General features: G+C 37.0%; 1 protein-coding gene across 9 annotated transcripts in view; it reads right to left on the reverse strand.

The window, feature by feature from the left end:
* The window catches only part of KIF6 (kinesin family member 6), a 412,344-nt gene that overhangs the window by 212,287 nt on the left and 185,653 nt on the right, over positions 1 to 14,404 (reverse strand). For 6 of the 9 annotated variants that reach the window (XM_023527554.1, XM_011354825.2, XM_023527557.1 and 3 more), the window contains one exon: positions 9,771 to 9,986. In XM_023527554.1, coding sequence (XP_023383322.1) covers positions 9,771 to 9,986 — 216 coding nt within the window. Of the gene's footprint in view, positions 1 to 6,033; positions 6,173 to 6,431; positions 6,527 to 9,770; positions 9,987 to 14,248; positions 14,395 to 14,404 lie in introns of those variants that run through there. The other 3 variants (XM_023527559.1, XM_023527562.1, XM_023527561.1) reach the window with 3 other exon arrangements.

Consider the following 14,404-nt stretch of genomic DNA (forward strand, 5'->3'; position numbering starts at 1 on the left):
AGCAATTAGTTATCTACAAGGGAACTCGCATAAGACTGGCAGATGATTTTTCAACAGAAACTTTGAGGGCCAGAGGGATTGGCACAAAATATTCAAAGTGATGAAAAGCAAGGACCTACAACCAACATTACCCAGCAAAGCTATCATTTAGAATAGAAAAACAGATAAAGAGCGTCTCAAATAAGAAAAAGCTAAAATTCATCAACATCAAACTAGTATTAAAAATGTCAGACTTCTTTTAAAAGAAGTAGAAGGGAAAAATATTAAAAATATGAATAATAAAATGGAAATAAATATATATATCAATAATTACTTTAAATGTAAATGGATTAAAAGCTCCAATCAAAAGATAGGATTGCTGAATGGATAAAAAAACAAGATCCTTACATATGTTTCCTTCAAGAGATTCACTTTAGATTGAAAGACGCACACAGACTGAAAGTAAAGGATGGAAAAAAGATATTTCATGAAAATGGAAACAAACAGACAAACAAACAAAAGCTGAGGTACCAATAATTATACCAGACAAACTAGACTTTAAACAAAGGCTCTAACAAGAGACAAAGAAGGACCCAGTAACCCTATTTCTGAGTATATATCCAAAGAAACCCAAAACACTGCTTTGGAGGGACATATAAATTCATATGTTCATTGCAGCATTATTTACAATAGTCAAGATATGAAGGCAACCTGGGTGTCCATCAATGGATAAATGAATAAAGAAGAGGTGGTACATATATACAATGGAATATTCCTCAGCCATAAAAAAGAATAAAATCTTGTCATCTACAATATCGTGGATGGACATAGAAGGTATTGTGCTGACTGGAGTAAGTCAGACAGAGAAAGACAAATGCCATATGATTTCACTTACATGTGGAACCAAACAACAAAACAAACAAACAAAACAGAAACAGACTCATAGATACAGAGAACATTTTGATAGCTGCCAGATGAGCTGGAGGAGGAGAGTTAGTGAAAAAGGGGAAAGAATTAAGAAGTACAAACTGGTAATTATGAAATAGTCATGGGAATATAAAATATAGCATAAAGAATATGGTCAATAATATTGGAATAGCTATGCTGACATCAGATGGGTATTAGATTTATAGGGGTGATCATCTTATAGGTTATATAAATGTGTAATCACCATGTTGTATGCCTGAAGCTAATGTAATATTGTATGCCAACTATAATTGAAAAACAAAAATAAAAGTTATTAAAAAAATAATAAAATATCTAGGGATAAATTTAACCAAGGAAGTGAAAGATTGTATATGGAAGACTACAAGGCATTAATGAAAGACATTGAAGAACACAAATAAATGGAAAAATATTCCATGGATTGCAAGAATCAATGTTGTTAAAATGTCCAAAGCGATCTACAGATTCAATGAAATCCTTATCAAAATTCCAATGGCATTTTTCAAAGATATAGAATAATCCTAAATTTTTATGGAGCCAGAAAAAATCCCAAATAGCCAAAGCAATCTCGAGAAAGAACAAAAAGCTGGAAGTATCTCATTCCCTGATTTCAAACTGTATTACAAAGTGATAGTAATTAAAACAGTATTGCACTGGCATAAAAACAGACACATAGATCAATGCAACAGACTTGAGAATCTAGAAATAAACCCGTGTATATATGGTCAATTAATTTATGACAAAGGAACCAAGAATATACAATGGGGAAAAGATAGTCTTTCAATAAATGGAATTGGAAAGTCTGGACAGCCACATGCAAACAAATGAAACTTGATTACTATCTTACACCATATATAAAAATTAACTCAAAATAGATTAAAGCTCTGAATGTAAGATCTGAAACCATAAAACTCCTAGAAGAAAATATAGGCTGTAAACTCCAAGACATAGGTTTTGGCAATGCTTTCTTGAATCTGACACCAAAAACAAAAGCAAAAAAAGCAAAATAAATAAGTGGAAATACATCATGCCAAAATGCTTCCGCAAAGCAAAAAAAACCAGCAATGAAATAAGGCAAACTACTAAGTGAGAGAAAATATTTGCAAATCATATATCTGAGAAGGGGCTAAAATCTGAAATACATAAAATACTCAAATGACTCAATAGCCCCAAAAAACAAAAACAAAAACAAAAACAAAAAACCCACAATAATCTGATTTATAAATGAGTGGAAGACTTGAATAGATATTTTCTCAAAGAAGATATATAGATGGCCAACAGGTACATGAAAAGGTACTAAACATCATTAATTATCAGGGAAATTCAAATTAAAACCATAATGAGATATCACCACACATCTGTCAGAATGGCTATAATAAAAAAGACAAGAAATAAGAAGTGTTCGTGAGGATGTGAAGGAAAGGGACCCCTGGTGCATTATTGGTGGAAATGAAAATGGTGCAGCTACTATGGAAAACATTATGGAGGTTCCTCAGAAAATTGAAAATAGAACAACCATATGATTCAGCAATTCCACTTTTAGATATTTATCCAAAGAAAATGAAAATACTAACTCAGAAAGATATATGCATCCCCATGTTCATCACAGCATTATTTATAATAGCCAAGATATAGAAAAAACTTAAGTGCCTATTGATGGATAAAAATGGATAAAAAATTTGTGATACACACACAACATACAATGAAATATTATTTAGCCATAAAAAGAATGAAATCTTGCCATTTGTCACAATGTGGATGGACTTTGAGGGCATTATGCTTAGTGGAATAAGTAAGCCAGAAAAAGACAAATATCATATGATCTCTCTCATATATGGATTCCAAAAAACAGAAAATGGGATACAGAGAAGAGATTGGTGAATGCCAGAGGTGGGGGTTGAAGAAGGGTGGTGGGAGAAATAAAATTTAATAAAAAAACAAAAAAATGAAGGATTTATTCCTCTAGCTGCTAGGAGCACATTGACCCTATTTAAAGATTTTCTCAGCTGAAAAAAACTGCCTCATTTAAAGCCATGCCACCTTCTAGGGGCAGGCCCATATCCAATGATTGATGGACATGACTTTAGAAAGGCCCCGTCCCCTTGCCTGAATGGGAGATGATTCTGAAAGGCCTACTCAGCTCCAAAGTCCCTGAAGCCTTTGTCAGGACTGCATCGCAGCTTAGCTTCTCCCTCTGCCAAGTCCTGCTCTCATTTCCACAGATCTTGGTCCCAAGGGCCCTCCCCAATAAACATTTAGCTCAGACTTTAATTCCCAGGGAACCCAACCTACTTTTATATGGGGAAATAAAACATGAGCTCAAAATAATCAACCGAAGAATTAATTTTTGAATGCAGTGTTCAATAAAATGAAAGTTACCTGTTTTGACGCAAACCTCATATTTACCATCTTGTATCCTAGAGCCAAAAGATAGGGTTTCCCATACCCAAGACCATCCTTTACTTTTCTGTTTGCGTACAAGTAAATCACTTAGGGTAATTGATCTTCCATAATTGTTTGCTTAGGGTACTCTGCCAGACCTGAGTGGAATACTTCTCCTAGCAATTTTTGAAAGGAGATTTGAGGGTATCACTCCTATTTGAAGAATTAATTTTCTTGAGTAGACAATATCTAATCTACTTTATGGACATAACCGAAAGAAATATAGCCTTTCTCCCCAAGCTTCAGGACCAGATAAGAACCATAGCATTATCCCAGAATATGATTTTTCCTACAACAAGGTGGGGGAAGGGAGATGTTGGCCCGCATTTTACCTGTTGCTCTTGTGATTCTAGAACAATACTCATTCATGCTGATGAAAATAAATACACAGGCAAACGACACAATATATGCAAACTTTTTCCCCTTTCAGGTTCATTCCTCTACCATCTTCTCCTCACAGTCATCAGCAGATCTCTCTTCTAAGTCACTTCACTGAGCACTTGGGTTCTAGGTTCATGGTCTTCCTTTACATATCTAACCTAGCAATTTTAATAGGCAATTTTAAAGTTCATAGAGAATAGGTATCCATTTTACCAAACTATTTTCTGCCTCTTTGATACCTCTAATTCTTTGAATCCTCCCCACATTTGGAATCTGTGTTCTCCTTCCTGACTATACTGTTTTCCTCAAAGGTGTGGAATTGATGGCTGACTGGACTATGGTTTTGCAGGAACCCTCAACTATCTAGGCCCTTTTCTTGAGCATTCATTATACTTAAAGACAGCTTTAGCTATCTATTTATCTCCCCTACTACATTAAAAAATCCTGAGGTGTTCATAGATGGTGACTTCCAAAATAGAAAGATAGATAAGGCAGATGGGCTCATGGGTATCTGCTGAATCTAAATATCAGAAGGTGAGTCCCATCTAAAACCATGCCATTTTCCTTTAGAAAACACACTGACTTTGATTTGTTTGTTTACTTTTTAAGTTTAAAGATCTTATTGAAATCACAAATATGATCAGATAAAACAAACATTTAGAAATGGGCGTGAGCCTTGATTTTGGACCTAAAAGCAGAGATATGTTCTTTCTTTCTTCTTCTTCTCTCTCTCTCTCACCACCCCCTCCTTTCTCTCAAAACGCTTCAAATAGGAGGGATGTAAAGATATATTTTCCAGAGGTAGCATTGGGAGCAAACCGTGGCTAACTGGTCAGTACTATGCTCTGCAGAAGTGAGATTGGCCATAGAGTTATAGAGAGGGAAAGATTCATTTACTGACCACCTCTTTAATTGCATTTATGGAAAAATGCAAAGATGAAAGTGGTCAGTTTCAAAAGTGAGGGTAAACTCGGTCATGAGAAACTTGAAATGCAAGAGGTGAGCATTTGAGGCCTACAACAAAGCAAACTGGAAAGGATCTCAGAAAAATCTCATTTCTATTTTTTTTCTCTAGTTGGTTAATGAGTGACTTTTACCTCCATGGACTTCTCTTTGAGCCTTTCTTTTCAACTTAGTGGAGGATTGAGTTTATCAAACCTTTATAATAGTAGCTTTGGTCTGAAGAGTAATCCTATGAACAGGAGTAAAGCAAACTTAAGGAACCGACTCAATGTTTGAAGATGCATCCCAGAGAAGCACCAGCTACTCTGTTCTTTTGCCTCTGCCTGAAGCTGCATCCTCAGTGCCAGGGAAATTTAGAAAGCCAGGAAGAAGGTGAAACAGAGTTGTCCTTAATGCCTGAAGAACTGCAGTGGGCTCCCTCTGTAAGAGCTCTTCTTCTTCCTTGCCTCTTCTCTGTTTCCATAACTCTCAGCTTGGACTATTATATTTCTTAAGCCATTTACTAAAGTCTCCAGGAGCCTCATCTCCAACATACCCTAAAGATTTCTTCCAGAAAATCCTTCCCAGAGCACAACTATCACCATGGCTCCCTCTACTTTAGTGATTCCCTTGCAACTAAATGAAAAAAATTTCCTGGCTTGGCATTCAAGGGTTTTCATAATGTGGCCCTACTTAATCAATAAAAAAAAAAAAATGTAAAAAATTAAAACAATATGAAAACATAGAATGTTAAAGGGGAAGTTTCCTTCTATTCTTCTACTCTCTCTCTCTCTCTCTGAAACAACCATCTTAACAATTTCCCACTCATTTTTGCAGCCTTATTTCTTCTGACTTCCTGTACATCTCCAAGGCTCCAGCTAAACGAATATCCCTGCCAACTCTACATATTTTTCCTTACCTTCCTGTTCCCAAACCATTGCTCGTAATATTCTTTAAACCTGGAATGTTTAGAATGTTCTTCCCTCAATCTTAGAATTTTCAAATTCTACCAATCCTTTGAGACCTAGCTTCCATGTCACTTGCTCTTGTAATGCTCTTCCCGATCTACTTATTAAAATTCTTCCATTATGCTTTGAATTCTCATAGCATTTCTTCTAGCTCCTGCTTATGGCACTTGTTATTTTATTTTCTGCTCTTTGGGTAAGCCAGCCTGCTCTACCTAAATGTAAGCTCCCAGAGCCAGAGACTATTTTTCAGTTCATCTCCGTACCCACTACAACTTATATCCTTGGACCTTCCATGGACATAGTGGAAATTTAACAAATTCTCTTGAAGTGAGTAAGAGAAAAGAGCCCAGAACTATGGCTTTGGTTTTAAATTTACCTTTGAAAATTCCAGTGACACTACCCGTGATGACTGTGTTCCCTTAGCATCTCAAACAGTTAGAGGATGTGGTGAGTCATCAGGGGCTTTTGAATATTGATGGGCTTCATGTGGCTATTTAGAACTTAGAGTGAGAGAACTGAAACAGAAAACAAAATGAAACAAACAAACAAAAAAAAACGCCAAACAAAACCCCCAAACAAAAGAACAACAACAATAACAAACTAAAAAAGAGAAAAACAACCCCAAAACTAAAATAGCAAGCAAACTATAAAATCCGTGCTATTGTAAAGAGAACAAGATGACTCTTTTTAAACCATGGAGCTAATAATTACTTCCATTTCATTATTTCAATAAAACCAAAACCAAAACAACAACAAAGTCCCAAAGTCTCTAACCTTCCTTTGCCTTGGCAGGCTGCTTGTACCTTGAGTCTGCAGGACTCTCTAACGAACCATGAATTCAGTTTCATTTTCTTTTAACACAAGAAATTTGAAAGGAGTCATTTTTAGCATAAAGTTGGGGTAAATGGAAGAAAGGGGAGGGCCATCAAAAAGATGAGACAGTTTCACAACAGTCTCAGAATGGAAGACAGTCAAATTTACTTGCTTTCTGCATTACCAACACCCCCAGGGATGATTAACAGGAATTGACAACACCTACCTAAGGCAGAAGAAATACTTTCAAAACAACATGCTTATTAATTTTCTGTATTTGCTTTAGAGTACACAAGCTTCTTGTATATAAAATAATGTAATAATAAAAGCCCAATCAACTGCTAGGATCTTAAACATTGTAACAAACTATCCCATTACCTGTTGCTTTGCAGCATTGATTCATCTCCAACAATTTTCATCCCGTCTGTAGTTTTGCCAAAAAATAAAATCAATCCCCCATCAATCCCTCCTCCAAATGCTTAGATTATTATCATCCATTTGTGAGCCTGCTCTTATTTAAAGTTATTGCTAGAACTATATCCAATGACAGTTAAAACAACTCAAAAGAACCCTTTCAACTGTAAGGCTTTTCTCCAAAACTCTTTTACCTCATTTGTACTTGGACTTTACAAACAATTTCCATTATTTTTTCAGTGATTTTTCTATTCAAGTAAACTGAATTCATTCTCCAAACAAAACTATAGTCCGCCTCAATAGCAGTATCAAGGGAGGAAAAGAGTTACTGAAAGTTAAGTATAATTATGAGTTAAGAAAGAGAGATTATGAGATGCTGTGGGGAAGAAGAATTATGAGAAGACAGATGGTGTGGGCAAGAGAAAATGGAAATTGAAAAGGTCTGCCACATAGCAAGGGGCTGGGCAGTGATATCCGAGGCCATTTCTCCACAGAAACATGGTGGGTGTCTTTGGAGAAGGCCAGTAAATGGAGTTTCTTCCATCATGAGCCTGGTTTCTAACATGGGCACTAATTGTGACTTTTCATTTCAGCAGAGATGCCAATGTTCTGTTCTCTACAGCCAGCGATGCCAACTGTAGGGCCAAGGGAGGAGTTCCTATCTGCATGAAGAGCCTCTCCAGCCACCCAGAGACCAGGTGGCTGATCTTTACTCTTTAGTAACCAAGCCCCGTTCACTCTACCTCCTAAATGCTTCTGATCCCCCGACCTCTCTCTTATCATCCTCATCCTTTCGCCTGGACTACTACACTATAAGACCTCCTAACTGTTCATGCAAACTTTGTCCTTTGTCAGTTTGTCCTGCACATGTTACTCGACCTGTCTTTCCAGCCTCTCTCTCCCCAAATCCCAACCATTCCAGACTTTTCACCTCCTAAAATGCTCCTTTCCACCACAAAGGCGCTGAAAGCTACTTGGGTGATTCCTTCTGTTTGCAATATTCCTCCCAGCCACACTTCCATCACAAGGCCCCTTTTGGGATCTTTCACATCTAAACTTGAGGTGAGGTTCCCTGGTATGTACTCCCTCAGTAATATAATGGTGTACTTTGTAATTAATCATTCAAGGCTCTCTTCTCTGTCAGTCTGTAAGTGCTCTGAGGTCAGAGATTATGTTTGTCCACGTACATCCTTATCTATAATATGGGATGAAACAAGATCTTATAGGATAAGGATTAGATGAGTTAGTTCAAACGGAGAACTTTGAATAGTATCTGACATGCATAAGGACTATGTAAGCTTTAGCTATAATAATAATTACATGGTACTGAGAATAAAACTGTACTAAATAAATATATGTTGATTGAATAAAGAAATGAATAAATTGATGGATGAACTCACGAATTCATGAATCCAGAGGGCCTCTTTTTTTCCCCAACCAGTTGTTACCCATGATAGAGTATGAGAATGCTGTACAGAAAACAATCAGAGAGAGGAATTGCTTTTCCAAGCCTACAGCCACCACGATAAATGGTGAAAAATAGCACTTTTGGTTTCCTGTGATTTTGAATTTACCTTACCACATTAATAAAAAAATATTCAAAGCAAAAAGATTTGGAATGAAGAGATAAAGGGGGTCAAATATATAGCAATGGAAGGAAATTAGACTTTAGGTAGGGAGCATGCAATAGAGTACACAGATGTCGAATTATAATCTTGCACACCTGAAAATGATATAATGTTATGAACCCATGTTATCCCAATAAATGTAAATAAAAAAAAGAGATAAAGGGATATAATATCATGAAATATACTTCCAAACTTCTCGATTTTGTCCTTATTAACTAAAAAGTTAATGAATACCACATTCTAATTATTCCCAAGCTAAATCCTTTAGAAAACCATGTCAGGTCACCCATCCCAACAAATGTTTACACAGAAAATTTCAACCTGTATTGCTAAAAAGGAAAGCTTTCTATTCCTTTGTTTTAGTACATTCCATACTCCAGATTCCTCGATGTCTTCAAGAGAAAGACATCAGGTACATTACTATGCATCGTGCTCTGCTGGTCTAATAGAATGAGAAAGTGCACAAACCAAGTTGGGCTTCTAGTGTGGTTCTGTAGTTGCGGTACTGACGCACTTATCAAAAGCTACAAATGGGGAAGGAGCCTCTGAGTTGGCACAATTCTGCAAAATTATCTGACAAAATTTTGTTCATTTATTGTCCTTTAAGGCAGACTGTGATAGTAATTTTAAGTTATTTTACAGCAGATAGCACACTCGAATTTAGAAATAAGCACTGTGTCATCACATCAGTAATGTAACATCTGTCCTTATTCTTTTCCTCTTATATCAGGGGAAATCTTTTGTTCCTATCTCTAAAGTCAGTTTTTCTTCTATTGCCCTGGACCCATCATCTATTTCTGCCTCTGATCTCTGTGACAATTCAGACTTTTTTTTCTGTCCAGCCATCACTTTTAGAAACTGGTATTTTATTTAACAGATTTGATAGTTATAAAAATTCTAACAAATAAATTGATAGCGACTTCATACTTGCATATTTAAAACTAAAGGATGCTATACTAAATTTCATTATGAGGAATGAGGAATACTGTTTTATTTATTTTTTTCAGGATGGATGAACATTACTTTTTTTGTTCTTGTTGTTATTGTTGCTATAGCAGCAGTGGCTGTGGCTACAACTATAAAACCTCAAGAAATATTAGTAATAATAAACTAACTGCAGAATTACAATGATGATGAATAGAACGTTAAAATTATAATTGTTTACTTTTTTACTTTTTATATAGATATATAATTTATGATAGTCTCTGGTTTCTATGTAAAATTATGTAATATATATTTACAAATAAATATTGCTAACCTGTTTTTCTGTGGAGCAAACTGGATCTGTACCCAACAGCACTGGAGTCATGGACTTGCGTGGGAGCTGAGGATGGCAAAGTCCTCGGACCTTCTGGGTTCCCGGGTGGGAAGGGTGAGCTCTGTGAGTGTCTGAATTCATTTCTATCCATGCTAGATAAGTGAAGAGCATCCTGAGCTTTCTTCTTTTCCTTCTTTAACATATTGACCAGAATATCTGAGACTCGACTTAAGGATTTAGTGACTCATGCTAGATTATAATGATCAGAACATGAACGTTTCAAATGAGATTAATAATCTCTATAATATTTACTATTTGTCACATGGTAAAGACTAAAGGAAGTCTTCAATTTCCTGAAGTCACAGATAGAGTTATGGACAGTTTAGGAGTCTTTTGGTCTTTCAATACGGAAAAAACGATAAACTCAAAGTTCTTTAAAATGTCCTGATTTTAACCAATTAAGCCTAAATTGTTTTTAAGTTTTATAAAAAGTAAAATGAACACTGAGTAGTAGGCAATGGAGCTATGTATATATCAATGAGTAAATAAGAATTTAATCCAGGAAGCTGCTCAGGAGGAATGGAGGAAGAGAAAGCCAGAACCTTCCAGCTGGCAGGCAGAACGACCAAATCAATCCTGGTGGCCAAAGCGACCCCCAGTATCCGGCACATGCTTAGTTAGAGTGCACTGAAATGGGGATTTAAAGTCACTTTTTAAAAAGTATCTAATTTTTGGTCTAAATGAAACTGAAAGGAGGTAAATTATTAGGATAGATTTATTATTTTAAAATGCACCTTTTGCAGGCCATTTAGATATACTGGGAGCACTGATGATAAGTGATAAAATCATTCCATTCTACTGTATTTTACCATTTTTCAGGTTCAGAATGCCTAGAACTCTGTGGGACTTTTGCCACCACTGAAAGGAAAGACTATAAGCCCTCCTGAGAATGTCAGAGCTCTAACTGCATGTGCAGTAAGGTAAATTCAAGAACTTCACCATCCCTAGAGATGGCTTTATTAACATAGGAATTTGAAGAAATATGATGATGCAAAAAAGAAAACTGAAACCCAGACAGGAGGGGAGGCGTCCAGTTACACTTATTCTTGGGCAAGTAACATGGAAGTCGTTTGACCTCCATCTTCTTCAGCTTTGACTCCAAGTTTTTTATTTCTGGAAGGATAAACAGTTTTTCTCTCACAATTTCCATGTGGCTTCTATTCTTTCTCTCAAAGAAACTTGTACCCACCAGCGGTGTTCAAAACTTCTGTAGTGCCTATGCATCAGCCTGACAGAGAACAAGGCTCTGCCCAGATCTTCTACTCCTCTTTGTACGCACCTGATTTCAATAGTATCATACACTTTAATTGGTTTGTGTACATTCCTTCATTTACCCATTCAACGATATTTATTGGAGCTTGTACTATATGCCAAGCACTATTTCAGGCACAGGCAAAGAACGATAAAAAGGCAGACTCTCATGAAGCAGATGTCCTACTGAGAAAAAGACAGATCTCTCTCTCTCTCTCTCTCTCTCTCTCTCTCTGCCCTCCCTCCCCCGCCCCCACACACAGATAGCTTATTTAAAAAAGGTCAAGACTGATTGGGCTGTTGCTCTGCAATAGATGCTACCCTTTCTAAGAGCGACAATTAGGTTGAGATCGAATGACAAGAACCAGCCAGAGGAAGAGTAGCTAAGCAGAAGAAATGACTGATGCTAAAACCCTAAGGAGAAATAGGCTTGGCAGTGGTTCCCAAACGGAGGCTATTTTACCACCTGGGGGACATTTGGCCATATCTGGAGACATTTTTGGTTGTCATACTGGAGTTGGGGGTAGGTGCAGTTATGGAAATCTAGTGGATAGAAGCCAGAGACGTTGTTCAATATCCTACAATATATAGGATAGCCCCCCAAACAAATAATTATACAGCCCAAATGTCACTAGTGCTGAGGTTGAAAAACCGTGTATTAGAAAAACAAGAAAAAGCTCACTGTGACCGAAGCCTAACACACAGGGGACAGAGGCTTAAGAGATGAAGTCAGAGGGCTAGGCAGGGGCATGATTACCCAAGGCCTCACAACATGGAGTGAGGAGTCTGAAATTCATTCTGGGTTTAATGGGAAGCTCCTGTAAGATCTTAACCAGAGAAAAAACTTGTTCTGATTTACATTTCATAAAGATCACTATACGAATTTATCTTGTTTGCTGCCTTCTTTCTTCTCATCTTTTCATTGTCTTCTTCTCCTTCCTAATCTATTTAACTTGGGCCTTCCTTTGTGTCAAGTGCTATGTGGGGTATCAAATAACACTCTGTTATATGTTTTCTGAAGGAGTGTCAAATCTTTATTCAAACTGATAGCGTCACTGAAACGACATCATTTTCACTCTCTTTCCAAGAAGAACATTCAACGTTGTTCACTGTCATTTTGGTTACATGACTGTTTTTTGTTGAACTATTTGTTGAAGTATTATCTCCTCTTTTCCCTGTAAGCCATATCTTCTTATTCCTCCTGTCAAGTCTTGGCCTTCTTGGTTTTACAAAAAAAGATATAAAATATTCTTCAACCGACTGTGAAAGACTATGAAATTTCAGAAACCTTTCTTGGTTATTAGCCTTGATAAGTGTAAACTCTGTGAGAAGTAAATCTTAGCTGCTATTTTCCCTCCTTCTGAGCTTACCTATTGTCTACAGTCATACTTTCCATTATATAACATTTTAAAGTACTCAAGGCACTTTCCAGTAAATTATCTTACTGGCTTTGCTCAGCGCGGTGAGGTTGGCAGGGCAGGTCTTATGTGTCTCCTTCTGAAGATGAGAAAACAGCTTCTTTGAATAGTCAATCCAGAGGTGTTCTTTTCACCATACCTCTGACACACCATCGTTCTGAATATGAGTCTCAGAAGAAGAGGATCTCGCTTGAGTTATTCAGCCAGGAAAGACTCTAGTGTAGCCCCACATGAACAGCGGTACCCAGCTTCGCCCGTGAAGAGGGGAGATGATGTCTGTCTCTCTCACTCTCTTTTTAAAATAAACATATATGAACAAGCCTAGACTATTCCCTCTCTGTCATATCTCATTTCATCCCTCCTATATTCACAGACATTCATAAACCCAGAGGGGATTAAGAAGTTGGTAGGAGCATTTAGGGGAGAAGATCCTAAACTAGGATCAAGGCCAGGAAAAGAAGCAGAGCTCAGACTGGGGCCGGGGCCAGGGCTGAGGTCTAGTTTGGGACCTTTGCAGAGATGGATAGGGTAAGAGAGAGGAAAAGGAATGCAAGGGTGACAACACTTGTGGGCAGCACTCATAGACAAGGGCTTGAGTGGGAGTGTAATTCACAGTTGAACCCACTGTTATTGGTCTGATAATAAAGCAGCTAAAACTCATTTGAATCAGACATACAGGGTCTGCTAATACTCAACTAAAATTAGAGACTGAAGTTAATCAGGCAGTGTGCCTACCTCGTATTTGGTTTGTTTTTACCTCTTTATTACTGGATTTCCTTCATATAGGTTATTTTTATCCACTTTGCGTAATAGCTGAAGCTAAAATGCCTGTTAGTGATTTTTCAAAAAGTAACAAAAATATCTGCTCATAAAGAACTGAGCAAAATAATTTATTATGCATGACCTTAAACAAAGTCTGCAAATGTAATGAAAATGTCAAATCTTTTACAAGAAGCTTGAAAGATAAAATAAGAAACAATACTGGAGGAATGTTGGGGAGACCTGAGATCTAACGCACCCAGCGGGGGCTCTTTAGAAGTAACCACCTAGCTTGTCACTGGAGGCAACTCCCATGGGTTGCTACCACATTCAGCTCCCAAAATACACTGCCTCCTAGAGTCTGTAAGAGTTCTGTCTTGAACGCTCATCCATACTCACTTCCAAATTTGGGAACATTTGTAAGTGGAACCCAAAGCGGTAGATCTGGCTTTTAAATAAAAAGTTACATTTAAATCAATCTCTGCTCTTCATAAGCTAAATACCATTTGCCATTTTTCAGCCATCATTTGAGTTTCACCCACACACCAGCTACTAATTCTGGGCCATGGTGAGGCTGTGGTCAGCCTGGTGTCCGGTCATCTAGCTAAAGATAACCAGTTAACTTACTGGCTCAGTACTAAAACAGAAAGAGCACCACAAAATAGTCAAAAAATATTTTTAAAAATGTAATGATAAGAGATGGTGTAAAAAAGCCCATATTTTTCAATAAACTGAACATTTCCCTGCAATAGTAAATATATTTGGCTAAAAAGAAAGTAAAATTTTTTTCTTTTCTATCAACTCTGTTTTTCATTGGTTGCTCCATTTTGCTTGCTGAAGAGACATTTTATTTCTAAATGGAAAGAAACTATGTGAACTGAAAGCAGGGTTAGGAGGTAGGTGGTGTGGCTAGGGGGAGACATCTAAGTTCCCCCACTACCCTAGTCAAGCCAGCAGAGAGAGAGTTTCTTATCACTTTAGAAAGGATACTGATTTCATTATCTCTCTGCTGTAGAATATCTCTTAGCTTTTTATATTCTTCTTCTTTTAATGGTTCTTGGCAGTTTTGATCTTTGATTTCGGAGGACACTGTGCTCTTTTCATGGATCTTCTTGTCATGCAATAGTTTCTGTAAGATGAAATAAG

Source organism: Pteropus vampyrus, unplaced genomic scaffold (genome assembly GCF_000151845.1).
Source record: "Pteropus vampyrus isolate Shadow unplaced genomic scaffold, Pvam_2.0 Scaffold18, whole genome shotgun sequence".
Taxonomy (NCBI): Eukaryota; Metazoa; Chordata; class Mammalia; order Chiroptera; family Pteropodidae; genus Pteropus; species Pteropus vampyrus.